General features: G+C 40.8%; 1 protein-coding gene across 1 annotated transcript in view; it reads left to right on the top strand.

Annotated features, from left to right (window-relative positions):
• The window catches only part of agbl1 (AGBL carboxypeptidase 1), a 101,907-nt gene that overhangs the window by 26,733 nt on the left and 47,205 nt on the right, over positions 1-27,969 (top strand). The window contains exons 12-18 of the mRNA XM_030787767.1: positions 3,177-3,260; positions 3,577-3,672; positions 5,140-5,288; positions 6,331-6,418; positions 6,865-6,997; positions 7,224-7,377; positions 15,422-15,602. Coding sequence (XP_030643627.1) covers positions 3,177-3,260; positions 3,577-3,672; positions 5,140-5,288; positions 6,331-6,418; positions 6,865-6,997; positions 7,224-7,377; positions 15,422-15,602 — 885 coding nt within the window. The remainder of the gene's footprint in view (positions 1-3,176; positions 3,261-3,576; positions 3,673-5,139; positions 5,289-6,330; positions 6,419-6,864; positions 6,998-7,223; positions 7,378-15,421; positions 15,603-27,969) is intronic.

Below are 27,969 nucleotides of genomic sequence, written 5' to 3'. Positions count from 1 at the left end.
TTGTCAGTGGGGTATCTGCACAGATGCATGGGCTTCCACACATGCAGATGCACGGGTTTCCACACACGCAGTGTTCCCGTGGAGACAAGTGAGCACTAGCAGATATAAAGAGAAGCTGACGTCACACGTATTGGAGGATTTGTGGTTAAGTCTTCACTCTCCTGCATTGCTGTAGTGAAAGTGCAATGGCGGGGACCTGTTAGGGTACTGGAAATTGGACAACCAAAATTGGGAAGAGAAGCAGGGGGGAAAAAAAATCAACCCTTCCCCTCCCCCTCCCCTCCCACAAACTCTAAAGATTAAGCGTATGTTTCTGTATACAGATCTGTTTCCTTCATTCTTAGCACTGGTCTCTATCAATGAGACTACATTCTCTTTTCCACAGGTGTTAGGTAAGAAGTTGAGAAAAAGGCAGTTGAGCTCAAAGAATGGCTAAAAATAAGGACCGGAGTATAGATCAGTTTTCACCTTAAAAACATAGCACCATATCAACACAGATACAATCCCCCCTGTTCTCTCTATTGGACCATTATGAGGTAAGCCATAAGAGCCAGAGTTTTATGGTGCCTGTCAACAGAAGACTGAATCAAACACAGATTCTGTTCCTCTACCACTGCCTGGGCCGCTGCTTCCAGATTACCTTGTCTGCTTCAGCTCCATCTCTGTCACAAAAGGCTGCACACGTGAGATGTTCATCAGTTCAAACCACACCACTGGAACATACAGGAGCTCGAACAGTGACCAATGGCGATATTCGCATTTACCTTTTTTTTCCAATTTTCTTTTTCTCATTGTTACGAAAGGGTGCCGCACAGAGCGATCATCACAGATTCTGTCAAAAATCAACAACTGGAGCATTTATCAGCCTTGCAAATGGCAATTCTGTATCTGGCAGCAAGGGAAATATGATAAAGTCCTGATTATAATTCATGTAAACTCCCCCTGTACCTGCTCCTCAACAATATAGTTTATTACATCAAGCCTGGATTCTTGTATGAAACAATGTCAGTTGCTTATCAGCATACCAAACATACAATAGCTTGTCCTTGCACCCGCACACTTAAAGAACCTGATTCATTCAGATTACGGTCATGTGACTATGGTGAGCATGTCTAGAGTGAATAAGAGAATGTCCCTGGTGAAAGGAATCATGTGATGGATTTCACACTCTTCAGAAATATGAGGCAGAATGAGCTTGCATGTAACATTTACCAGATAATCTGATTATAGATTTCAATCTTATTAAACAGGTGTGTGTGTGTGTGTGTGTGTGTGTCTGTGTCTGTGTCTGTGTGTGCACATTCACGTTTGTGTTCTGCACAATCCTTTATATAATTATCATTGAAATGAAATGAAATGAAAATGAAATGAAATGAAAGAATTGGAGGCTGTCTGACTATGCTTTATGAAGTGATGTTTGGAATAGTTTAAATCTTCATGAAGAGAATTGGAATGGTGAAATTATATTATTTTCTTAGAGTCTCCCTGACTCCCCGCCCACCCCCCCTCTCTGTCTCTCTCTCCTTTTTCTCTCTCACTTTTTTGGCTTTTCAAATTCAGTTTTAAATGTCCATGCACATCGTCATCTTGCTTTTACTCTTAAGTCAAAACCAAAGTCACCCGTAGTCATCCTCATCAAAAGAAGGCTTCTCATATCTAATTACGTGTCAGGGTCCTTCAGTGGAAAACCTGTTTTCTCCAAGAGCTTTTTCCATGTGCACAGACGAGATTGTGGTGAATTGACATTTATTTCAGTCATTTCACAGTTCATTGTGTTTGCTCAAGGGTGAGATAAGTCCCCCTGGTTTCTGTTTAGTGTCACTTCTCTGGCAGAAAATGTCATTTTTGGAGTCTTAAAGAAGAAAAGTGTCAGACAACCAATGACATTCTGGTGGAACTGGTATTTTTAATTTCACTCTGCCTCTTCTTACCACTCTATTGATAGAGCAGAAAGTTGTTGTTGTTGCTCTTTTCTTTGTTTGTTCCTCAGATTCTGTAGCTTACAGAATGTTTGCAATTAAGTAGTTTATTTCTTTACGCTGACTAGATGTGATTTTTTTCATATCATGGGACTTCATTATCCGAGGTAAAATGCAGTTAACCAGGATTGTTGATCTGCTCTGAGGAACTAGAGTTCATTCAATGGCTTTTGTTTTTCATGTCTGCTGAGTCCCAGTCCTTAAACTGTGCCTTTCACATTGTTTTGCTTACCTAAAGGACTGGATTGAAATAAAGCATGTTTTTTGCATAAAGGACATAACTAATAAACAAAATAAGTCAGTTTATATAACTCATTCAGAGACATAGAAAAGAAGACCTTGGGGGTGGTTCTGAATTGAATCCTCAGCTTTGGGAATTCTTATTCTCTTAAGCAAGCTAGCGCCCCCTACAGGCAATGTCTAACTTCATCCAAATCCTGGCAGTGGAAAATCAGCATTGGGTTGGGCAGTGGATGTCTCAGACCCAGATTGGACAATCCCCATAGAAAGCTGACAGAAGATTTTGTGTAATTGGGTGGACTATACTCTTCTCTGTCTGCTCACTGGTCATTTGTGTATATTGAGATATGAAAGTGTGAGAGAGAGGATAAGGGATAGGTAGATAGACAGAGAGACGGGGGGGGGGGGGGGGGGGGGGGGTGTGCAACAACAACAAAAAAGATGTACTGTTCATTCTTGTGCTGAGTCAACTCTGCAGAGAGAGAGAGAGAGAGAGAGAGAGAGAGAGAGAGAGAGCAACAACTTACTCAGTTCATATGAAAGTGCAGATGTGCCTGGAAGCATAGAGACACACACACACACTCACACGCACACATGCACACCCACACTCACATACACATAAACAAATGGCTGTGAAAAGTGCAAAATATCCCAGAGGAAAGTGTATGATGACTAATTGTGGTGACTAATCATTCCATTTAAAAGTGAAAATGATTGTCCAGAGTTTTAGACGTTTATAGACAATAATGCACAAATAACATTAATGCGCACTGTCCACAGTAATATCTTTTTGAAATGACAAAATTAAACATGACAAGGGACTATCCTTTTTCCTCATTAAATCAGCTCTAGTCTATATAATAATTAAAGCTATTCAGTCTGTCAAGCCCGGGAGACTACACAATCCCATTCAAATTCGTATCCATTCTGAAAGAGATGTTTTTTTCTTGTTCTCAGAAAGAAAGTATTTGAAGACATCAAACGCCTTCTCTGTCCTGAAGATATCATCAACAAAGTTGTATTTGATTTAGAGGATCCCAGGTAAACACAATCAGTCATTACTACCTGTCAATCAGCATATTCCATCTGTACACCTCCATGTAAACATTTGCCATCTTGGAGCGAGTTTGAAAAGTTTGATGTAATCTACTTAAATGAAAGACTATCCTGGCACAGTTATCCTTGTACAAGTTTACCTCTGGGTACATAAAGTACATCTCGGAGATGTCATGGGAAAAAATTATAATCGTTTTATAAACATCAGTAAGCTCCCAGGTCTTTAGATCTGATTATGTGTTTCCATGACTCCTTCTCTCTCTCTCTTCTCTCTCTCTCTCTCTCTCTCTCTCTTCTCCAGCACCCAGTGCTCCTCTACGGAGACTCATCCACCCTCTCTACGTTTCTTTTCCAAATTTGAATGTGGTAACCTTCGCAAAGCCATACAGGTTCGCAGGTGAGCTTTTGGGTTTGCTTGCTGACTCTTGACTCTTTTTTCTTGGAAATTTAGAACCAAAACTTGTTCTCTCTCTCTCTCTCTCTCTCTCTCTCTCTCTCTCTCTCTCTCTCTCTCTTTCTCTCTCTCTCTCTCTCTCTCTGAGCATGCTTAATGTCACCTTCTGACATGTGATCTAATTTCAGTGACACTATAACCATTAGAAGGTGACACGGGAGTGGGTTTTCACTCCTGTCCAATTCCACTCCCACAAAAATACTCCTGTCCCGTCCCAATCCCATGACAGAATAAAAAATAATTCCTGTCCCATCCCTGATTTTGGTTTGATGTTCTCAGCATCCTTTTCTTAGATTACTTTGAGTTCTACTGTCTTACAAACAGCGTCCAGAGTTTCAACAGGAACTTCTTTAAAACTTTAGACTTGCCCGAAAGCTCTGTCAGCATGATACACAGATGATTGTTCTTTACTCTGTGTTGCAACGCTGTCTTCCCCCAATCTGACTCCGACTCCATTGTTGGCAGTGGCATTTTTTGGTGAACTGCACCATGCGTCTCCAATCCACACATGTCATGCAGTGGTCAGATGACTGCCTGCAACCAGCCACCAGAGCAGACAGAAGAGAATAAAAAAGAATATAAAAGAGACAACAGAATGATCAGCATTAAGTTCGAAATAAAGAAAACAGCATTTATTCATATTAGAACTGCATATTTATTTATAAAAACTGACCTATTGTCATTATGATTCCCATCCGGCCTGCCCCCGTTGACTTTTTCTCCTGTCCCGTCCCAGTCACGTGATGAATAGTGAAATTGAATTCCATCTCGTGGGAATCCCACAGGAATCCCGTGACCCACAGGATTCCCGAAAAAATATCAGCCTCTAATTACTATCAATTGAGACATCTGTAAAAAGAAAATCTGTCCGTAATGGCGTTCCATGTACAAGTTGTGAATAAGTTTTGCAGGGCATATCTATGCTTCTGAAGTATTTTATTTATCTATTTTTTTACTTAGCACATTCGTTTTACTGTTGGCTTGCCGTTTATTTCACTAGTTTTGAGGTTTATTTGAGCTCAGAAGGTTCTGGATTTGATCGTCCTCTGCAGTAAGGTCTACTGCATTGTGTTGTTCAGGAGAAACTGAAATGGTGGTCTTACATCTGCAGAAATCTTTGAATGTTGTCAGAGGGACATGGGGACAAAAACCCTTGGAAAATATCTTCAAAACACACTTTAAACTAAGAGGACAATCATGTTTTGTTCTGTTTTTTCTCTCTTTATGTAGTCCATTGTCATGCTGTGAAAAAGAAAGGCATTGTTTCTGTTCAGTAAACATATACAAAAGAAGAGAAACAGCTTATTTCCCCTTCCAGCTGAAATAATGCCTCTGTTTGTGGCTTTGAGAAATGGAAATTTCCAGAGATTTCTCTCTTTCCTAATACAGTCTCTTTCCTCTTCCTGTTAGCCATGAGTATGATCTGATTCTCAACGCAGATGCCAACTGCTTTCAGCATCACCAGTGGTTCTATTTCGAGGTTAGCGGCATGGTGGCTAATGCTCCGTACCGCTTTAACATCATCAACTGTGAGAAGGGCAACAGTCAGTTCAACTACGGTAAGCCAAAAAAAAAAAAAAAATCGATTAAGTAAACAAACCAATAAACAATAGTCCATGTTCCCTCTCTTTCAGTGCGGTCAGCCATGCAGAAATGAAGCCATAAACACAAATACACAGATATAAAGAAGTCATGCTGTCATTTTGTCTCTGACAAAAAATGTCTCAGTAGCATTGCATTTTACAATAAAATACGAAGATATCAAGAAACAGCGATATAAATACATACCAATTTTCTCATTTCAGAAGGAATTAATTAGGACCTATCCTTCATAGATTTGAACATGCGAACTTCTAAAGTACATATTTAACTCCTCAGCAGTGTCTTCATGCTCTAAATATATGCATTCAATAAAAAATACAGTCAGAATGACTTAAAAAGGTTTTATATGTATATGTATATATATATATATATATATATATATATATATATATGTGTGTGTGTGTGTGTGTGTGTGTGTGTGTGTGTGTGTGTGTGTGTGTGTGTATATATATTACACACCCCGTATAAAGAAAACACCACTGAAATTCTCTGGCTAAATGCTGTAGCAGGTGGATGGCTGAGGGATGAGACATCATGGATTTGATTGTCCCTGATGATTTTGATCTCCAGGTTTTTCTTACAACAGCAGCAGGTATTTTGAGATTCCCTCCTGTGCTGTGCCCATCAACCCCCCCCCCCCGCCCCCCTCCGCCTACCACCGTGTTTGGTGGTCCCTTCTGCACCCAGGTGGGGGAACAGTGACACTGCGCCTGTTAAATTATGTCCCAGGCCAGGTGTTGCTCAGGAGTGCAGCAGTGTGTGCCTAGACTCACAATAAAACATCTCTTAAATCTGACACAGGTCGCATATCCAGGGGAAAATACGGCGTCGCCGTGGCATCCGAGGGTCTTCGTATAGAGAATGTTTTTCAGTGGCCCTCAGTTGTCTTTTTATGCCCCCTGTTAAGTGACTGACTGTGAGAGAGAGGGAGAGAGAGAGAGAGATTGGTTGGAGGGCAGATCTTTATTGGCTCTCTGAAGGTAACTTCTTTGTTGACAGGCATGCAGCCAGTGCTGTACTCTGTGAGAGAAGCTCTGGAGGGCAGGCCCCATTGGATGAGAACAGGCAGTGAGATCTGCTACTACAGGTTAGCAGCAAACATCAGCTACCGTCTTCATTTTGTCTGGTCTAAGAGTGTGTCTTGAACAAATTATGTTCAAGTAGCGAGTATTAAGTCTTATGCATTTCAGTCTGCTCAAGAGCGTTTGGCATTTTCTTTTCTTTTCTATTTACTCCATTATTGGAAAAGAGACTTTTTATTTTCCCATGGGAAAAAAAAACACGACTTAAGACTCACATTGGTGTCTTCATTTCAGTTAAGAACGCTGACTGAGTCAGAACATTTTTAATGTACTAGTGCTGGAATTTATAGTTATATAGATTGGCATAATGTTTGGCTCATGCCACTAAAGAACATTGTGTTTACCTATCAATTTCATTTTTTTCTCTTGACATAGATCATTATTAAAACCGAGAATATGATGGACACATGCACACACACACACACACAAATCTCTACATTTTCCTCTTCAGAAATCACTTCTGCCCCAGACGAGGTCAAAAGCGAACCAACTTCTACACCCTGACCTTCATGGTGACCTTTCGACATGAGGAGGATGTCTGTTACTTAGCCTACCACTACCCTTACGCCTACTCTGCCTTACAAGTACGTGATATTCTCCTGTGTGTGTGTGTGTGTGTGTGCGCACGCGCGCACGCACGCGTGTGTTTGTGTGTATGTGTATGCGTGAGTTTAAGTGCATGTGAATACGTGTGAGCGTGAGAGAGCGCAAAGGAGGAGACCAGAGAGATGAGTTGAGACGAGGTTTTGAGTTAGGAGTTTGTGTTTGTGTCTGTTTGTGTTGAAGGCTATTTATTGCTTTGCATTTCAGAGCCACCTTCAGCTGCTGGAGCAGTCAGTAAACCCCCGTAAAGTATTCTTTCGGAAGCAGAATCTGTGCAGTACACTAAGTGGAAACCCGTGTCCACTAGTCACCATCACAGCCTGCCCTACATCCAGAGCCTGGAAACATCTTCATCAGCTTCGTGAGTCAACTCCTTTCTCTGTGTGTGTACATTTGCTTGTTTTCGAATCTACTGTGTGTTAGAATGTGTGGTGTGTTGGTGTTCACGTAGCTGCAAATGTGTCTGAATGTCTAATTGTGTTGTACAGCAAGGTGTGCATTCGCATACAATCTGATGGCCACTTGATATGCCTTCTGACACTGATCTGACACTGATGTGGCCTGGCAGAAACTGCTGGGGAGGGGAGGAATATGTTTATGTGTATGTATGTGTTTGTTTGTGTTTGTGTGTGTGTGTGTATGTGTATGAGGCACGGGGGCGGGGGGGTATTCAGGGAAGCAATAGACTCAACGCCAGCCAACATTTGACTCACTAATTGGTACACACCATTCTGCAAGTCACCTGCCCAGCCAATTCTTTGAAGCAAACTCCAGCAAACAGGGCCGAGAGGAGTAGCTTTGATGCACATGCTGTAATCTGGCTACAGAACATGTTGCTTGTGGGTTTTGCCCGTGCCCCAGAGGTCATCGTTAGCAGGATTTGGGTTAATGTCAGTGCAGATAATGGTAAGCCAGCATGGATCACCTGTGTGCCGCTGAAACCAATGTGGAGATGATGAACTGACAGAGAAATGAACAGAAGGATGGCTCGTTGAATCAATGCATGGATGTTTGAATGAATGGATGGATGGCTGGTTGAATGGATGGATGGATGGATAGATAGATAGACGGGTATTTGAGTGGATGGACTGATGGATGTGTTGAAGGTGGGGGACAGGATTATGTGATTTAGGGTGGTTGTTGGTGAATCCTTGGCTGCTGTGTTGGTTTAGACCCACTGGGCACCCTGTCCACTGAGCCCTGGCTACTTCTGATGTTAAATGTTTGATAGAAGCAGCTGTAGCCCTGTGTTCGTAGAGGGACTGGGAGTGTATGGTACAGAATGGAGAGAGGGAGGGCAATAAAACTGGCTGTCACTCTTCCTGGTTTTTTGGAGCAATTGTAAAGTGACCCTCTGATAATCAACAAGGGTGCTTGTACGATTGATCAAAGTCAGACACTTATTTTCATACTTACCATTACTGGGCGAAGTGTGCAAGTGTGCGTGTGTGTGTGTGTGTGTGTTGTAAATGAAATCACGTTATGAAAGTCTTTGTGGCACTTTTTTTTCTCCCTTTTGAGTCTTCTTCGCTTAATGAAATTACCGTGTGCATTGATGTGTGACTTGTTTCCATCATTTTGGTTTTGGAGTACTCGGCCATGCATTAAAATAACTGTGAGTCAGGGAAAATGGCTCCCGCCTCTCGAAAAAAGCTCTGACGGGTTAAATGACCCCTCCGTAGCAGAGCCAAGTTAAACTTCATTTGAAGTTTTCCGTGCTGGTGCATTTAAATGTAGAGACATCTGGCCATGGGACAGACCCCATTATGTGGAAAAGATCACACTCTTATGCAAGGAAATAGAAGTTAATTCCTAAATGGTGTTTGGCAAGCTAATCCTGTTTAGTTACAAACCATCAGGAATCTTATTAGTTCAAAACAGTTTACTTTGTTTTGTGATGCGTAACACTCTGGAGCGTTCCAGAACTGACTGGAATATGGATTCAAATGCTTGTCTTTTTTATATTTTCTGTTAAAAAAAGAAAACACTTGGAGCTGTCTTTCAGACATGGTAGGTGCATCTGCAATTCATCTGGCAGCACTTTTGAGGTTTTTCAAGAACTTCTAGGCTCATGTGAACTCACAAACTAGCACACAATGCACCGCCATCCATCTGCCACACACCCGAGCTTGTCATCCCAGCTGCCACATTGCCAAAGGAAAGAAAGGGTGAAGAAGAGTAAAAGAGAGAGGAAAACAAGCCAGTTTTTCTAACTCACAGATGCTTTCCCATTAGCTACACAAATAACAGTGTCAACACGCATGTTTCTTTTTTCTTCAGACATGTTACTTGTTGTAGTTTCCATTTGTTGTATTTATCCAATTAAGGAATGCAACATAATTAATGCTATCGCAGCAAGCAAATTAAATCTCACTTGTTAACCAGCAATAATTACAGTGTTGTATAGGTCACAGATAATTGTCTTCAGCTTAATGTATCTGAAGGATGGGTTTCCAGGAGAAAGATAAAGAAAAAAAAATGTTATGGTAGGCAAAGGGTCTGTTGACTTGTTGAGACGTCAGAGCCGAGTCAAGTCAACTGCTGTTTACTGTAGCTAAAGCCATGCAAGAAGAGATAAGAGGGCCTGACAGCGAATAAACACTGAAGGAATTCAAAAAGCAATAAACCCAGCAGCTTAATTGGAGTCTTGTTTGTTTCCAAAGCAATTTGGAATAGTTATGAGCTGAGAAATATTGTTGCTTCAAAATTGAGTGCAGACCCACACATTATACTTGTTTGTGGGGGGGGGGGGGGGGTGCAAGCTAGCATTGATGGGCTAAAGTGAAGTTCCTCTCATTAGCTGAATGAAATACACTTGCAGTTCACAAACAAAAAAAGAAAAGAGAGAGAGAAACATCTATGGTTTCTCACTTTTAACACCGAGGTGAGGTTATAAACAGTCCTCAAAGCTTTCATTTGTACTGGGTAACAGTTACCACATAAGCGAACAGATGTTTGTGAAGCATGAGGATATTGCAGTATGCCTCTTTACATAGTCAAACAGAAAACCACAGATCTATCCAAAACTCGTAACCCTGACATAACTGCATAGAAAACTTGTTATAACCCCTTTACGACACTTATATAAGCACAACTCATGACTAAAAACAACCTCATGTGAAACCTGCATCAAAACTTTCAACATGTAAATATACATAAGTTTCTTTTGTTGCGAGAATCAGACGTATCCACATCTTTTTAGCACTGCATTCCATATTCCCCAACACTGAGTGAAAACTTCCTTCTCTCGACGCCTTGTCAGTCGTGGTGCCTGTACTCCACTGACAGAGCAGTAATATTATTAGTATGCATCCTGTGGCCCGTTTGTTTCAGTCAGGCCATCTGTGCCGTTTCTCTCGTCTCCCTCAATCAAAAAATCTCCCCACGTAGACATCATAGCCTCCCGTCTCTCATAGCCCATTGGACACAGGGCCACTTCGAGGTACATTAGGTGAAGATAATTACTTTGATATCACATGATGAACTTGTCTCTGGTGCTCTGTCTCCCAGTATATTTTGTCAGCAGGAAAGTGTAGTTCCAGCTTGAGAAAAAAAGTATTGTAATACGTGCCGCATGTGCATTGACCTTGGTTATTACGATTTCTTTTCTTTTTTTTCTTTTCTTTCTTTTTTTTGCCTTGTATTTCCTTTGGCTATAATAAGACATCTGGGATGATAAATGGATTATGCTATCTACTGTAACTTTTTTTTTCTCTTCAAATGCATGCAGTACAGGAGAGAGTGGCCGAGGATTTACACTTGAGGCATGGTTGTGATAAGAGTCGTTCAGTAGCTGTAGGTTTTGTAATTATGAGGTCTCTCAGCCTCTCCCATGAATAATTCCATCACTGGAATTTAACAGTCTTTGAAATTTCAGTGTATTTGGGTGTGTGACGTGACATGCATTATTTGTATCTGAATCTATTATTTTTCTGAAGAATATAAACTTAATATCAACATGTCTGATTTTGTATATATGTTTATATATTATTTTATATAAAAGAGTATGATTATATTATGTATTATATATAGAATATACTGTGTACTATATATATGACTATGATTATATGTTGTATGATGATTATCCTATGACTGAGAGATATTTTGTTAAAATACCATTCATTCATTTGGAGATTTGTTGTTTTAAGTAAAAAAAAATCTGCTGATCTGCACATACATTCAAAGAACAAAACTTCTTTAAAAGTGTATTTTTCTTAGTATTGCTAATTCAACTAGTTTGGCACAATTATTTATGACAAAACAAACAAGACAAAGTAGCATTTGAAAAAAAAAAAAAACATCCAAAAACTGCTCCAAATGTCAACTGAGATAAACTGACATGTGGTGCAACTGACATAAAAAGCCATTTTATATCATAAGACTTGGAGCAAATCATAACACAGAGGGACCTTGTGAGGAAGAATCAAACGGATCCATGAGCAAGTCTCCCATAAATTTTGGATAGTTTCACATTTTTGAGAGCGGGCAGAGTTGGCAACTTTCCATGTTGAATGGTGTAACTCATGGAAAACTTTGGGGAAAAAAAAATTAAAAATGTAAGTACAGATCTCAGCTGAAGGGATCTCAGCTCTCAGTATAGGTTCCAAAGTTAATGATAAAAAATTCAGGTGGCGTAAACAATAGACATTAAATCGTGTAATCCTGATGACTACTTACACCACATTGACTCAGTTACATGTCCCAACAAAAGTAATTTAATTTCATGTCTCAGATGATATTATATAGTATTTATTGATTAAATGAAGCTCAGTGCATTACATTAAGCAGCTTTTTTTGTGGATTTGTATTAGACTAATGCATTAATGTATTGACAAATCTTTGAAAATGTTTTTCTGAGAAAAGAAAGAAAGAAAGAAAGAAAGAAAGAAAGAGAAACCAGAATAAATGATTTTGGGAATAGACAAATGTAGCGGAATGTCAGAAGGGATAGCCGGTCATGGCCAGATGGTATAAATAAATAATTTAAACCGAAAATGCATCTATTTCCATTGCTATTGCTAACTTAGCCAGTAATATAAATTTAATGCTTTTTTAAAAGCTTTAAAACCAACATAAGCACATTCTCATTAACTTAAAGGAGATTTTAAATCCATTTTGCACAGTACATAGTAACTTTATTTTTTTCCCCTCATTTTCAGACCTTATTTTGTCAATGTGCCATTTACACAGAAGTTATTAGTACTTATTATACAGCAGAAATTCTCAGGCTGCCTGTGTTAGCCAACCTGATCCATAATAAACCATTAGCATAAACACCTCACAATGCAGTTAACAGCACAGATGTGCCTATAATTACTTCACACACCCCAAAAAGAGGAACCTCTCATTCTGCAGTGTTCCTCCTTTTCCATAGCTTTTGGCCAAACTGTCACGCTAAACAGGATTACGCTTGATAATTAACAACCCAAGAAATGAGCCCTGAATGCAACTGCGGTGGAACACTTTTAATTAATAAGAGGCAAAATGAAAACTGCATTTTCATAAGCTTCATCAGGGCAAATTCATCTGATGATTATAAATGGACAACCCTGATTTGTACTAATTAGACCCGATTTGCATATACAGGAAAGGATTACAGAGATTGGTTTTCGATTGCTCAAGGCTGCCTTTGTACTCAGTGTATACGTGCATGCGTGTGTGTGTGTGTGTGTGCAGTACAGTGCAGTGTAGAGTAGTGTATTGCTTTTCCCTTTGACTCTCCCTCATACAGAACTCATGTTATTCTAGAGTCCTGAAGGCTCTCACATTCTCTTTTACACTGATGAGTGTTTATGGGTTGTTATGTTACATCTAGGCCTCCTGTTAGCTCTCAGGTCAATTTCTTATACAAGTTTGTGTCAGATGTCGATGCCACACATTGTCAGGGCAGCCATTAAACAGTCTCTCTCTCTCTCTCTCTCACACACACTCATGCATAGACACACACGCACGCACGCGTGCACACACACACACACATTTTTAGCATGTTATGGGAAAGTGGAGAAGTAGAGGTAGGCTTTCTAATACAGCCAGAAAGCAGCATGAAATAAAGGTACAAAGAAATCTCTCTCTCTCTCTCTCTCTCTCCATACTCTGTGTACCTTTTTCTGTGCTGCGTGAGCTAATGGAGAGTGCATGCCAAAGACACCTCCATAGACAGAAAACCACACATAAAAGCACAGCTGAAAACCTTAACACTAAAACCTTAACATGGCTGTCTCTACCCACAACTGAAGTGTGGGAAGGCAGGCTTGTGTAGGAGCAGAATGGACTTGTAGTGTCAAATGTGCACTTTCACTTGCTTTTCTCAACACACCCACTCCCTTCCGCACTCTACATGTGCCAGGAAAGATCTTTATTAGGTATTTAGTAGTGTAAAATATGTAAATGGGGTTATATTGAGAATGACTAAAGAGAGAAATGTGTGGGCACTAGCCTGCTGAAGCAGCTTTTTGTGGAGGTCTTTTTATATAGCATGTTGTTTCTTCTTGGTTATCAGAGGAGGTTGCTTGTTTAGGTTCTGGCACATTCTTCGATGTGAACATTGTATTTGCAAAGACAGATCTGGTGGCTGTTATATATGCCTTTCTCATTGTAAAATGATTTGACAAATATACTGCATTCTGGTTTTACAATGTTTGTACAGTCTCCTGAAAAGGTCTAAGACTTACAGTGCAGGGGAATGCATACAAACAGGCGCCACTGCCATGTGTGTGGCTCCAAACAGACGTACATGCATGCATGTGTATATGTGTGCACTCAGAACACACACACACACACACACACAGACAGAGAGAGAGGATCAAGAAATCTAAACCAGTTAAGTGAAAATATGTTATTGTGTATGCAGCATGCTAGCAAGAGAGATAGAAAAGGAGGGCGAGAGAGAGAGAGAGAGAGAGAGAGAGAGAGAGAGAGAGAGAGAGAGAGAGAGAGAGCACTAAAGCTCAGAGACAGTATTAGAGAATGGTGGAATCTGTCCCCCCTCAAATTGGAAAAGAAATGATCAATTTTTCCTGAGCTCAAACGGGCTGTTCTAAAGGGGAATTGAACGCAGGCCTCAGCCTGATGTGATATTTATCACTCTCATTTTATCTTCTGGACACTTCCCATCAAATATTCCTGCTTTTTCACCCGCTCACCTTTTGTATATTTCTCTCTCATCGTTCCTCATTTCAGCATATACTTTTTCACATGTTTATTTCACCATCTATTTAATTGATAGCATATTTGCGTTTTTTCTTTTTTTTCCCCCTGCAATTGAAATTTCTCTTCAACACTGACAGCGAGTGAATGACTAGATGTTACAAAATTACGTATCTACGAATAAGGACAAAGAAGGAAGAGAGAGAAAAAAAGAGAAAGAATTCTTTTCTCATTTATTTTACAAAAACAAATTACTCATTACTCAAACCCGATTGCACAGGCTTACCGAGATTCAATTAAATACAGAGATTAAATGAAGCCAGCGGAGAAACAAATACACCTAAACACTCCACACAGAAACTAATTACCATCTGATCAATGCCAAAGTTGCTGAAATTTGTCTCCTCCTCTGCCGTCCTTTTGTTGAGTGGCGGCCGGGTCTGCAATTGTCGGATGAAATGAAATTTTAATTCGTTTTTGATAAAGCGTGTCCATCTCGCCATCTTTTCTGAAGGTAAACACGCTCTGGAGTGCGATGCAATTTTCACCTGCTGGTGGGACAGACATGTTGAGGCAGACATGGCAATTGTCCAAGCTCAGTAATAATTTCATCGTGTCATTATTGTCATGATAACGATAGCTTTGAGGCGTCATCGTACATGGGAAAGCTTCACTCTCATTTTGACACGACAGGTCATAACATCTATTCTTATTTGATTATCTGTTCATGTTGTCTTTTCATACTTGTGTGCAGCAAGGTCAAGAGGTTTTTTTTTTTTTTATCTATGCCTATATAAATTCCCTTGTCTAATGGACGTAGACTTTGTCAGAAACACTCACTGTGTGAATGCAGTCTTACAAGTAGCCATTAGGAACTTTAGGTTGTTTTGATGCTTCAAACTTTTCATCATATGTGATAAACTGGCTCTGATATATTTTGTTGGTCTTATGATGTGTTACTACATATGGCATACATGATATAACAACAGAACAACTCTAAAGTAAAACCCATAATGTATCTTATCTAGCCATAGCTCTGGCTAATGTTCTGTATTTGTGCCTGAAGGGTGTTGTGACAGCCATCCTTCATACACATTAACGTGACGACAGTTTGCTATTATCGGCGTGCTAATCATAATGCACTGACCTGGCCAATTCACACTCCATATCCTTCCTCACATCTAGAGATGGCTGAAAGTGCTGAAAGTGATTTCAGAATCTCTGTCGTTCTCTCTCTGATGCAATGTCTCGTCTGCTAGGCAACCGGCCATGTGTGGTGCTGACAGCGCGGGTTCACCCAGGAGAGAGCAATGCCAGCTGGGTGATGAAAGGAACCCTGGAGTTCCTGTGCAGCAGCGACCCTGTGGCAGAGAGTCTGCGTGAGGCCTACATTTTTAAGATCATCCCCATGCTTAATCCAGACGGAGTCATCAATGGCAAGTGAGTCCCTGCTCTTCACCAACACCGTTCTATTCTGGCGACAGTGAAGGCGACGGTATATGGAAAAAAAATACAACCACTGTGGGGTTGAATAGGTGTCAGAAACCACATGCAGGCATATTTAATATTAAGCAAGCTTTCTCCATGTCAGCTAACTGTTTTCAATATGAAGCAAGCAGCACAGTGCTCTGGTGTGTATGAGTCCATGTGCATGCATCCTAGAGTTCAAAAGATCCAATCAACAGTCTTCACCAATCAGTCATGCTGTGATTGGTCAGATTAGATAAGCAATTGTGTTCTGGTCCATTGCAGTCAAAGTCACTGGTTGGATATCTAGCTCTAACATCAAGGTGTAAGATACTGGAGAGAGCATACGTGGGTATTTCTCTGAGAATATAATGTCTTTCAAGGGTGAGAGAACATATGTTTTTTTTTGTTTTGTTTTGTTTTTGCAAGGAGTGCATACAAGTGAATTTAGATAAACAGAGTAAGCAAAGCCTGTGTAGAGAGACGATATTCATGCACTCAGAGTCTGCAGGTGCAGGTTTAAATTATGTCATCTTGTTTGATTTCATGCATCTGTGTTTATCTTTCTGTCAAGCCTGATATTTCACCTCATCACCTTATAGCAAGATCATTAGTAGAGCAAAGTAAACATGTTGCTCATAGGAGAAAGTTCAAGGGTGTTTTGAAGGTCATCTCAATGCATGAAGGGCGTGAGTGTTTCTAAGTCCATGCGAGAGCTCAACTTGATTTGGATCTTTGGCGAATTTCTGTATCCGGGATTTCAATTTTCTGGGGCTGTCAGTCACAGATAATATTTTCGACTAAACGCTCAGCAGTACCAGTTTTTTTGGTTCATACTCAAATATCTGATTTATCGCCGTCCTTGGCGTCACCTTCGTCCTCTGTGTTCTCGCTTTATACAACATCTGGTCTCAATTTGTTTTTCACTTCAAGTGTAATAAGCAGATGGCAGAACCATGTTGGATAAGATCACTCACGATGGAACTTTACATGTGTTAAACCAATATCTAGTTTAACCCCAGCTACACACACACACACACACACACACACACATACGTCCACCACCCCATCCCATCAGGTGTTCTTGGAGCTTCACGCTTATTGACAATCTATTCTTGGCCAGGAGATGATCGATGCTCCACTTCACTTCCCTGCACCCCTCACTGAACTGATTTCCTCACTTTACTAAGCTGGGTGGACCTGGGCCTCCTCAACACCACAATCTTTTCTTTATCAGCAGTCACGCGTCTTAGGGAGCAGCCTGTTTAAGAGGCCTATTGATCACATCTACTAACTGTATTAAACTGAAGAGTAGGTGGGGGGTGATGGTGATGCCAGTGGGAGGTTAGCCATAGGTAGCCTACTGTTGTCTCACTGAAGCTTTTTTTTACCTTTTGGGTCAGGGCTGCCAGAAGATAAAAAAAAGAAAAAAAAGTTTGTTTCGAGAAGTTGGAGGTCAGTATTGTCTGTGTCCAGCTGCAGAGGTGCTTAGTGGTGGGAATGCCAGTGTAACAGGCCTCAGATCAGCAGACATGTTTAATGGTGGGAAAAGCTAACGTAACAGGGCTCAGGTCAGCTGAAGTGTTAAATGTCGGGAATTCTAATGTAACAGGCCTCATATCAGCAGATGTGTTTTGTGGCAGGAAAACTAATGTAACAGGTCTGAGATCAAGCGAGGTGTTAAATGGTGAGAAAACTGATGCAACAGGCCTCAGTTCAGCAGACTGATATTTTGATTCTGTGCCACGGTTTTTTCATAAATTCCAGTGGCAGATGTGTAAATGCATGTGTAATGAAAGTCACATAAAAACAACAATTGGCTCATCAGTGTTAAATTGAGTGTTTAAATTGTGCCTTAAATTGAGTGTTTGATGAAATGTAGGGGTATAATATATTTTGTCTTTCATAAATCACTAAACGCTCCAGATCTGACATTAGATTTCTCATTGTAGCCATGCAAAAAACATCACCATAGCTTAGTAATGGCACCTCCAAGTACACAGGTTGCTGATAACTCTGTGAAATGCAAGCCAATTTGCATCTGTAACTCATTCGGAGATGGCTTTGAGCTCACCTTTAAGAGAAGACAGGCTCACCTAAATATGGATACCTTCCTCAGATTCATTTATATGTTAATGTGGTTTGCCTACATTTGGCCTAAATGCGTTGCCGCCTTTTGAAATGAAAATCGTGATTTGATATGTGAAAAGGTCACATATTTTTTGATCGATGTTGTGGTTGAAACTTTAGATTCTTTTTAAGAGGACTATGTGTTTGAGAGGTCAAGGACCTTGATCATAGATCAAAGCCTCCTGTCTGTTTTGATTCGTCTTTCAATTTTACGCTCACCTAATCTCGTAAGATTTAAGGTATAGCGCTAAGAATGGCGCTCAAATCATTCAACTGACAGTGTTTCACTTCTTGTTTGTTTGTTTTTGTTTATCCATCATATGCAAATAATCCAATTCTTCTTTTTTTTTTTTTTTTTTACTTTGTTCATTCCTATTTGCGCTGGAACAACCCAAAACATTCTGCTTGTCAGTCGATAATGATGCAGTGAGAGAATCTTCCTCCTTTAGTCCTCCTCTACTCTGAGCTTGTAGCAGGTAGCATCCAAAAAGATCCTGCTGTTGTTTTTCTTTTTGTCCTCTGTTGTTTTTCCATTGCTGGAGGAACCGGGAGATGTAAATCGAAGTGACTTGTCACTATCAGCTGTTTGCATTGGTGTTATCCCATTTATTAAAGGAGAGTGAGAGAGTGATGACAGAGTGCAAGCTTGTCGTGTTTTGTTTGAGCAGCAAAGAAAGAAGGTGAGAAGACACTCTGAATCTTCAGGGAATGGTTTATCGTCTGGGGGGTTGGGGGGGGGGGGGGGGTATTCACATTCTTGGCCATTGCTGAAAAAGTCATCTGTTTTTTTTTTCTCCTTATTTTATCTTAGTGGCAGTTACTTTGATGCCTCACCTGTGTTTCACTGTAAGTCTTGCACAGATTGAGACAGCATTCAGTGAGGGGAAAGAGGAATGAGACAATAATACAGTACCTGTATTTTCTCTGTGTTTTTATAGGATTTTAAAAGCTGTAGTCCTAGCTGTTGGATTGCCTTGAAGATCCCCAAGGTTCCATGATTTGGGAAAAAACATATAATTTAGAATAACTTGTGTCTTTGTCTAATTGTCACGCTATTCATCACCATTTGAGGTCTTAACACATGTCAACAACAACAAATGTATGGTGTTAGACAGTGTTAAATCATTACTGGCTTTGACTGACTAAAGACCTCATGAAATAAACAAATAAATTAACTGTAAACTGTATTTAGTCATGTATGATGGAGGATATCAACACAAGATGGCAGTTAATTGTGCCTGAAATGAGATATGTTCTTGAAATGCTTTTTGGTCTTCCATCAGAGCTTGCAACATGTTCCCTTTGATATGATGTTTTGCATGAGCATTGGGAAATTTAAAGGGGCCTTCTTGCTGGCCAGTTTTTCCAGTTGTCAGATCACAGGATTTGTAACATGGAAGCTACGGTGCAGATCACAAGTGTAAGCCAAGGCCCATTATTGCTGCATGGGCTGCGTCTTGTACCAATCAGATTATAGTATCTTCACTCAATGATAGCCCTTTGTGTTCCATTAATGGTTGATTGTGATTGGTTGCTTACAAGCACCAGGATGATGACATTAATTGGTGAATTTAATTAACACCAAACACCAAGTGAGTCATGGAATAATGAATCTACAAAGGTAAAGCTAAACAGATTTTCTGCAGGATCTTTGCCTTCTTCTCTCTATATCTCACATCTATCTGTATGTGTTTGCACACAGGCTGGTAGAGTACAGTGTGTGCTTTCCTTCATGTTTTGTGTGCCCCTGGAACATTCTGGAAGGTTTGCTTTTGGAGAGAAAGCATTAATGTTGTTTGACTTGGGCGATGAGGTTTGCTGGGACAGCTTGCGAAACATCTTGGGCATACTCCTCCACAGCATGACTGAAGTGAGAAAGCTCCCTGCATCTTCTCTCTGACTGTCTGCCTCACCTCCCTGTCTCTGTCAGTGATATTTATCTTGACCCTCTTAGCACTAATTATAATGGTGAGGTAGTTCAGGGCACAGAGGGAAAGGAGTGGAATGCTGGGTGTTACACGCTTACCTGTGGCCCCCCATCCTCTCCTGAAACAGGTAGGTAGTGGTGAGAACAGATTGTAATTTACAAAAATGACCTTGAGAAATGAGGGCAGTGAATTGTATTATGGAGCTCCCTTGGGGAGTGAAGAACAGATCTCCTGTAGCCAAATGTGAGAGCCTGTCAAGGGGGATAATCTTGTTATCAGCTTGCAATATGGTTTTCTGCTCCTGTTGTGATCTGCCGTCAAAACATGAAGGCCGGAGTATGACGCTCAAACACTTTGAGCTTGTTGTGTATGTTCGGCTTTTCTTGACCTCCCGGAAGAAAACAAAGTGGAGGACAAACACTCTTATGTAGACAATATCACAAAAAAAAAAAAAATTTAGATGAAGGTGTTACCTCCTGAAACTTTTGAACTCAATGCAAACAGGAACTTTAACTGTTGTTTGTTCTCAGTTTGAGGAAAGGAGTTGATGGTCTAGTCTGTCGTAGTGCATTCCTGCCCCTCATTTACACATACCAACCTTAGAGTTGGCACCCACGACAAAGAAAGTCTAGTTTCAGCACAGAGTGGTCCAGAACCACACCAATGACGAAGAGGCAATTAAATTCTCCAGCTGCCCTGGCATCGGTGACAGCCTGGCTCTCTGGTGTATTTCTTGACGGTAATGAAACAGCTCAGCTGGGATATGCTTAACCCCTGGTCAGGGACAGAACGCTTAGTATTGTCACGCCCACCAAAGAGGTGCAGCTCCAAAATACAGTGGCTCCTCAGAGGAGATTATTTATACCAGTGGTGCCCTGCTGTCCTGCCTGCTCACGTGGGGATGGAGAAAGCTGGCCTTGGTCATGGACGACGTAAAAAGTTTGAGGGGAGATCGACCGTATTTGGCTTGCGTCACTGATGTACCTACATGGCTTTTACTGTTATGGTAGACCCCGTCTGGTTCATAATTTTCAACCTCTACCTGCTAGAGTAAAAAAAAAAAAAAGGGGGGGGGGGGGGTAGATGCCTCTTAGCATCCCAGCTTATAATGGCCTTGAATTGTCTCTTCTCCTCTGGTATCTGTACTCTTTTTTCCCCTCCTGATTTGCTCTGAAGTCTCATCATTCAGATTTCTCTACAAGAGATATTCTGGTAATTCTGAAAGTTTCTTTGGATGAATGCATTTTACTTTGTGCTTGCCCTCGCAGTGATAAGTAGTTCTATTAAGCTAAAACTTTTATGTCTTACTGTCAGATGGTCTATTTACTTCACAGGTGAACTATTACTCCTGCCTCTCAACGTCAATGTAACTGCTCGTCAAATAGCTAAAAGATCACCAGGCCATTCAAATCTACATTTCATTTAGTCAGTGATACCAGTATTCCCCTCAAGCGCTCTTTACAGGGAAGCCATAGTCTGTGTTAACAGTAAACTTCAGTGTAAGTTATGAGATCTGATAGACCACATCCTGGGTACACTCTTAAATTGTCACTTTGTTCTTGGGAAACAATTCTTTGGTTTGTTTAAACTTTTTCTTTGTTCTTTGTCAATTACTCTTGTGGTTTTCTTTTGTCTTCTTATTTCAGTGCAAATAATTTGTCTTGCTTCTTGGATACCCCCTAGAAATTTAGCAGAAATTGTATGATCATCTTTCATCTGAGTCGTTTCCAAACAAAAAAACACTTTTTTTGAGTGTGAACAAATCTTTATTGTCTGCTGTTTATAGGATCTTTGCTGCAACAGTGCAGCTTTTTCCTCTGTTGTTCAGGGAACACTTTTTTTTCTTTCTTTCTTTCCTTCTTTCTTTCTTTTTTTTTTTTTTTAGCTCATCTTCATCTGCATATTATTAATGTACTTAGGGGTACACACTTCCCTCTGTCTGCTATTACAGTCGCAACATGTTTCAATCAGATCATTAATATTCTCCTGGAATTGAAAGCAATTTTTGCATTCATCCCCTAGAAAAAAAAAACCTCACAAATAACCTTAACAGGCCAAATGCTTAAAGGTGAAAAATCTTAGATTTGGGTTATGTCATGTCACAGATATGAATCCAAATGCAAAGTGTGTGTGGCAGGCAGGTCACAATGCTTCCCTGTGTTGAGCAAAGAGGGAAGTGCCTAGAGGAAGCGTGGAACACAGTCTGTATTAAAATGTTTTGATGCATGGGGGCGGTGTGCCAAGCGACATTGACATATTGTAGAGGCCCCTATGGGCTGGACCGAGACAGGCTGATGATAAATGGCACCCGGCCCGTGCTGTTCATCATTCCGCTGGGTTAGAGTTGACCACAATCCAGTCAGCCAACTCCCCCCAACCCCCTACCCCCGTCCACCTCTGCCCTCCTTCTTTCTCCCTCTCTCTCAACAGACCTCTGCTCTCGCGTAGGTGACAGCCATCTTTTTTTAAAAGCTGAGTGTCAAAGTGTCAAGGTCCCCCCACGTTCGCCAAACCACTCTACTGATCTCTTACCACCCTGTTTCACGGCCCGCCACTCGAACTGGACCATGTTACACCCACAAGAACTCAATACAACAAGGGAAATAATTCACAGCTCTGCCTGTGGATCAATACGCTGCCATTTAAGAGTGACACGCTGATAAAGACATCGAGAGCGCTGTCAGTGACATACGTAAATTATTGTATCTTCTGTATCTGAAAAAAATGTGTTAGTGACAGGATCCTTGGAGATCAACTTCAATATCAAGGTTATCACAGAAATCCTAATGTCTTAACATGAGAGAGAGAGAGAGAGAGAGAGAGAGAGAGAGAGAGAGAGAGAACCTTTCATGCAAGTGGCTATTTTAGTGCAGGATCAGTAACTATGGTCTAATTATGTAACATTAACAGTGTATGAAATTTATTTGTGTGTCTTTTATTAGGCAACGGCGAGTATAACTGCTTTTATCTGCTAACAGTAGCACGCTCAATTGCAAAATGTTTTTTAGGTTTTAAGTCTTTCCACATTTTTATATGGGTTTCATCTCTCAGTGTGATATTTTCCATCTAGCCTGACATCTGCAGTGTGTGTGTGTGTGTGTGTGTGTGTGTGTGTGTGCGTGTGCGTGCGTGTGTGTGTGTGTGTCCATTTGTGTTCAGCACTTGTGAGTTTTTCAGGAGATAAAAGAAAGCCATGATGCAAAATGAAACATCAATGGTCCTAGAGGTATTGACCAGCATGGGGCATAATATGTGAGCAGATATATGGTTTACAAACAACAAACAGTCCCGAATGGTCGATTGAAAACATTTTTCACGCAGGGAATCTCGGCGAGGTAATCTATCACACAAAGCAAGCCTATCATGTTCATCAGCCAAAGGGATGTCACCCTCCGAGATTGCTGCTTGATCAGTCTCTGCGTTGGAGGAGATGGAGAGTTTGGCGATTGTGTACGAGCAGTGCCTTGATTTTCAAGCACAGTCAGAACACTGTAGACCTTTGAAAGCAATTCAGCCTACTTGTCCAGAATGAATAGCAGGGGTTTAGTCGATTCAGTTTTGAGACACTCGTGGTGGCGACAAAGAATTGCGTAGATAATACAGAAGTTGATGGATGGCAGATAGGACTAACTCTATGGCCTGATTAAAGGAGACAGTAGCTTTAACCATATTACCATCAGATGACCTAGTGTAAATTAAATTTGACCAACACAATGGGATTTCAGTCCCAAGGGATGGTACTTGATCCTTATTGAACCACTGACTTTCACTTGGCTCAAATCTGCTAATTTCTGATTTCTTTCCTAATGTAGTGTGGTAGGAAACTAACTGACCATGAAAACAACAAATGGCATCCTGTACCACTGGACACGCGTGTTGGACATCGACATGTGCTTAAAACACTGTCATTGACACAGTAATTTCCACTCTTATATCTCTTTATCTGTAATGACAAAATCAAATAAGCTGGATCAAAGTCACTGGAGCAAAGGGCTAACTAACAGACCAGGATCATCTCGGTGCCACAGACATGCTGTGAATGTTCACATGGTCTGTGGATGGCATGACTGATCCCATGTTTCCATGCAATCACACAGCCAAAGAAATTAGGACCAGCATCTATGTGAACTGGAATAACATCACCTGATCTGTTACAAGAAGAACCTTAAGGGAAAAGACTTATCCAAGAGCCACACCAAGGTCATGAAAGGGAAGCGTCGCCACCATGCTATACAACCAAAGCCCAGAACATACACCTGAAGCACTTCATTTAGTTTCAGAAAGTTAAGAAAGCTCTGGAGAGCCAGAAGAATTGAAGTCTTGCAAAAAGACCCAACAGCTGATTGAGACCAACTTTAGTGTTTAAAAAGTTTCACGCTTGAAACCCTTGACAGAAGTTTCTTAATCCTTTAAATATGTAGCTGAGCAGCGATGGCAGGTACAAAAAATAAAAAGACTGCAGAACATTATTTAAGTTTTATCTTTTTTTTTTCATAGGTGCATAGTGTGGTCTGTTTGTCATTCCAACAGAGAATGGTGAAGTGGCAAAGGAAGAGAGATATGGACTGGTTCATCATTCTTTAGGCTTGAAGAGGGAGATGCTTTATGATTGGCTTGCTGACATGTGCAGGTTTTTCTTTTCTTTTTTTTTTCTTTCCAGAAGGAACAAATAATGCATGAACAATGTATTTCTCAGGGACTGAATGAATATAGGCCCCCCCCCACCAACAAACAGTTTCACAAGCTTTCCATTTTGGCAAGCTATCTGGCTATCTGAGGCTGAGAGAGAAAGCCTGTTGGCCCCAAGATTACGACTCGGCTAGAAGCTTCATTTATTCAACACACTCAGGAGAACACCGAGCGCCAGCTTCTGGCTTTATACAGCACATCCTGGGGGCACTGTGATGATGGGGGGGGGGACTCTTCTCTCTAATCTTCTTCTCACTGCCATCAGTTCTACGTCTCTTCCACCCAACACCCATAGTATCAGCCGAAAGATCCTATTGCTGCCCTCCTCTTTAAAAGCTTTTTCTTCAATTTTTAGAGGAGAGGGACATCCTTTGATATAGATCAAAATGCCACTCCCTCACATTCTCATCCTTCACAGGCTAGTTGCACAATCCCTCCCACTCCCTTTTTTTTCCCCGCTTCAAAGAAAGTGGTAGCTTTCTTTGACAGGTGAGTCATTTTGGCAGGGATAGAGGGTGTTCATTTGAAGAAGCAGGGCCATGTCTTAATGCAAAGTGGGCAGAATTCCTTCTTAGATGTTGGTAAGAATTTACTGTTTGTTGTCAGTATTCTTTTGGACAGGGCAACCTTTTCTTGGCGACCGGTGTGGATATCCTTGAGCCAGCCATTTGACAGTCACTTCCAGTCACTTTCAGTAATAAGAGAACGTTGCTGAGTTAAGACCCTGAGTTCTGATGATTTACTGTCTGAGAGCATTACATCTTCGGCTGTCACTGCTGCCATAGTTCTTCAAATGCAAATTCGTCAGCTAATAAACATATTAATCTCTGTTGTTCCTGCTGCCAAGTGTGTTCCCACCCACCCGAATGTTAGGTAACCTGGGAATCCAAACTGTTGTGAGAATTTAAAGCGAAAAAAACGTGTATGCATCTGAGTGCATTATGCATTAAGATTCCCTCCTCTGTGTCCGTACAGCTATTCCATGTCTTTGAGGAAAACCGGTAGTGTTTGTGGTTTGCGGCTGCCACTGCAATGACAAATTGACGGAATAAAACAAGCCTCATTTATGGGCACCTGTGATGGCGATCGAGTCTTGGCATTTTACTCAATTGCAGACCGCACCGCGTCTCCTCCCAGGCCGGAATGTGTTTCAGCAGGGAGAAACTTATTTAAATACACCTGAGTATTTCACAGAGGGAAAACGTGCCAATTAAACCGCAGAGGTCACCAGGAGGTCCCAAATAAAACAAACATGGGCTTACATGTCCAGAACGGGGAGGGAGAAAAAATGGAAATATATTCTGCCGTCCCTGTTTGGTCAGGCCGAATGACGGTGGAATGGAAAATGCTCTGCTCATTATAACTCTGGTGCTGGAGGACCTTTCGGCTGTGACTGCTGGAGTCAGGGCAGAAGAATGTTATAAGCTCCATTAGTTACCCTTTGGTAATGACGAGGGGCACTCAGACAGGCACACGAGACGAAAAAGGGAAGATGACCGCGCGCTTTATGACAATGAAGCTCTCCAGCCTGTGGTGTCCCAACACGTCATCAAGCACTTAATTGGTGATTCACCTGAACACTTCGGTTTGATATTTAGCATAAATTAATGAAAGTGAGCTGGGGGCTGTCCATATTCAGGGACCATTTCAACCAATCGACCGTAATTGTTTGGAAAATAGGAGAATGTTTGAAGGACTTTGGGTTATGCTAATGTACTTGTCTCAGAAGTAAACACAATGCTACTTTTGTTGCTGTGTCATTGTTTTTTTGTTGGCTTGTTTGTTTCTTTTGCTAAAATACATCTCCCTTTCTACTACTACTACTACTACTTCTACTACTACAACTAAATCACTGTGATGTGTTTCTTTAGAGTGAGGAAGAAGGCATTATTTGGAATAGTATGAACGGCACTGTGATGCTTTTGTAGTTCTTGTTGTGTTTCTCCCTGTGTAATACACCAACAACAAGAACAACAACAAGAACAACAACCACTACTACTGCTACCTCCACTACTACTACCACTACTGCAACGTCATTTTTTTTTTCTTGAGGTTGAGAAAGGAAAGGTTGTTTGGAAGTACATAAATGGCTCAGCTTTAGAAATATTACCACCCAGATGACAACATTCTCCACACAGTAACTGGCATTTACTTGAGCCTGTGACTGTTTAATGAGATGTGTTATGACATAAATGACATTGCTCGTGGTACCTCACAAATGTATGTGTAATTGGATATGGTACACTAGTCAGGTTCCTTTAAAACAGAATCATGGAGGCTCCAATCGCTCACTAATTTTATGGCTTACATTTAGTACCCACACTGTTTTGACTTATGCCCAGAACCATTGAGTAGTTTTTTTTCCCATACCCTGCTATTTGACACCTGTGGGGAGGTAACACTCAAACAGGGCTTCATGTGAACTCCACATCACAAAATGGTGATACATTCCTGATTTCATAAACATATCCTTTCTCTTTGAGAGGTTTTGATTGCCAGTTTCATGGGAGAATATTAATGCCTAAACTTTTTGGAGCAGAACATTCACAGGAAGTGTCTCTTCAAAGTGTTTCATTACCTCTGTGTTGATAAGAGGTCAGGGCTAAGAAGCAGCCCATAGAAGTAGGGTTTTCTTTTGTTAGGGGTGTGGCGTGTGGGAAGGGGGTATTGCCACTGTTACTGTACTCCTTTATCAGTATGAGCCGTGTTGTCAGTCAGGGTTAATACCTGACTCATAAGGTGACTTCATCCTTAATCCTTCCTGCCCTGGGAGATGAATGTGACCCCGGTCTGATGTTCTTGTGTAGGGCACATCAAGTCTAGTGTATGCTCATGGTGACATCTTTTGTTAGAAGCAAAATGAGATATGTACAATATGTATTACGTTGTATATTGTGAGAAGGTGGTGAGTTAAGTAGGACTTAAGTATTGCTTTGATGCATTTCATGGTGTTTTTAAGACTATAATCACCAGACATGGCGTATATGTAGCTCAGTAGCATTGTGTGTGTTTTATTTTTTCTCTTTTTTTTTTGTCAGGGTTTTGCCTTTCTGAGCAAGGTCTTGAAATCCATAAATGAGTTCCGACGGCCCTTAATTTGCTCGCGTTACAAAATGATAATGAGGCTTGTGTTTCCGCTACAGTTAGCACACTGCTGGACAAATGAAAGCTTTCATAAATGTAAAGAAACATTGTCACTCTCATCTGTAAAATATGATGCACATAATGTGATGGCAGGTAACGGTTGCTGGGGGAAATTTGAGTTCAATGCAGATACTTAAGTGTGGGCTTGAATAAATTGCTGCTACTCATTCGATTTGACAAAGCCTCTGTTTATGCTTTACTTGGAATGAATAAGCCTCAAATTATGTTTTTTTTTTTTCTTTTTAAATCATACTCAGTGTGAAGAGTTTTTGAAGTGTTTGCACTTAAAAGTTAACACGATGGACATCAGCATTATGAGATTAAATCCAGAATAATCTTTAGTTTCTATTAATGATGCGATGACATCATTAATGCAGTAACATCATGATGATGAAGACAATGACAGTGATGAAGAGGATGATGATAATGATGAACCCTGGCCACCACAA

This window comes from Chanos chanos, chromosome 1, assembly GCF_902362185.1.
Source record: "Chanos chanos chromosome 1, fChaCha1.1, whole genome shotgun sequence".
Classification (NCBI taxonomy): Eukaryota; Metazoa; Chordata; class Actinopteri; order Gonorynchiformes; family Chanidae; genus Chanos; species Chanos chanos.
The sequence above is the reverse complement of the archived record's forward strand: the minus strand, read 5'-3'. Positions and strand labels throughout refer to the sequence as shown.